This window comes from Olea europaea, unplaced genomic scaffold (assembly GCF_002742605.1).
Source record: "Olea europaea var. sylvestris unplaced genomic scaffold, O_europaea_v1 scaffold33908, whole genome shotgun sequence".
NCBI classification, from domain to species: domain Eukaryota; kingdom Viridiplantae; phylum Streptophyta; class Magnoliopsida; order Lamiales; family Oleaceae; genus Olea; species Olea europaea.
Window position 1 is genome coordinate 1 of NW_019252923.1, and position 1,232 is coordinate 1,232.

The 1,232-nt window shown below is 37.5% G+C and overlaps 1 protein-coding gene across 1 annotated transcript; it reads left to right on the forward strand.

Annotated features, from left to right (window-relative positions):
- Nucleotides 1-6: 6 nt before the first annotated feature.
- On the forward strand, nucleotides 7-1,196 carry LOC111386042 (aspartic proteinase-like protein 2). Its single transcript, XM_023010473.1, has 3 exons — nucleotides 7-302; nucleotides 710-839; nucleotides 925-1,196. Exons 1-3 carry the CDS (start codon nucleotides 67-69, stop codon nucleotides 1,174-1,176), a joined length of 618 nt encoding a protein of 205 aa, XP_022866241.1. The 5' UTR covers nucleotides 7-66; the 3' UTR covers nucleotides 1,177-1,196.
- The last annotated feature ends 36 nt before the right edge of the window (nucleotides 1,197-1,232 follow it).

Genomic DNA, 1,232 nt, shown 5'->3' on the forward strand with positions numbered 1-1,232 from the left:
TTTTATTATTATTTACAGATTGTAAGTAAAAGAAACTTAAGGAAAGACGAGAGAGAGAGAGAGGAAATGACGCCGGCAAGAATTCAGGTATTAGTGATAGTGGTGCTGGCAGTGACGGAGGTGGTGCTTGGTGGTGGAGGGAAAAGCGTGACGTTGGCTCTGGAGAGGGCGAGTCACAAGGGGGCGGAGCTGAGTCAACTCAGGAACCATGACCTAATTAGACACGGCAGAATCTTGCAGCAACGCCCTTCTGGAGTCATTGATCTCCCTGTTGAAGGCACCTATGATCCGTTTTTTGTAGGGTACGCATATATATGATTTCACGTCGTTTCTATCTCTATAAAATATATGTGAATGCATGTATGCATATATATATATTTATTAAAGGCACAGTATTATATCAACTGATTCCTAGTCTTTGATTTTGAATTTCTACTTGTAATGATTTTATGAATAATAAGTAGAAAGTTAATTTCTTTATTAATGATTGTTATAAAATTTGGCCCTTTCTACTCAAGCTATATGTGATTTAGAGTTAAAGTACTTGTATGCCCTTTTTAACCATGAATTCCTACCATTTTTTGTTGGGATTACAATTAATAAGTGGTTAATCATTTTTTTCATTGGGCAGATTTTAATTGATTGATGTATTGGAATAGTTTATTGATTAAATTAGACCTTACTGGAGCTTGTGAATCTTACTTTCAAGGCTATACTATACAAGAGTTCATTTGGGGAGTCCTCCTAGAGAATTCTACGTACAAATAGATACTGGAAGTGATGCTTTGTGGGTCAGTTGCATTTCCTGTAATGGTTGCCCCACATCCAGTGGACTCAAAGTAAATACATCATTTGTTAATGAAAATTTTTTCCCCTTAATTTCTGTTTGAAATTTTACACAGCATGTCAATTCACTGGTAACAGATTCAGCTTGAGTTCTTTGATCCTTCGACCTCATCGACAGCTTCTCTTATATCGTGTTCAGACCAAAGGTGTGCTTTGGGAGCGGATTCTTCTGATTCAGTCTGTTCAAATCAGAACCAATGTGGTTACAAGTTCAAATATGGTGACGGCAGTGGAGCATCAGGCTATTATGTATCAGACTTGATGCATTTCGACACAATTATTGGTGATTCATCGACTTCAAATTCATCAGCACCTGTTGTTTTTGGGTAACCTCCTTATCTTTATGTTTTGTACATTAGAGTGGACCATACTGGACAGGACAGGAC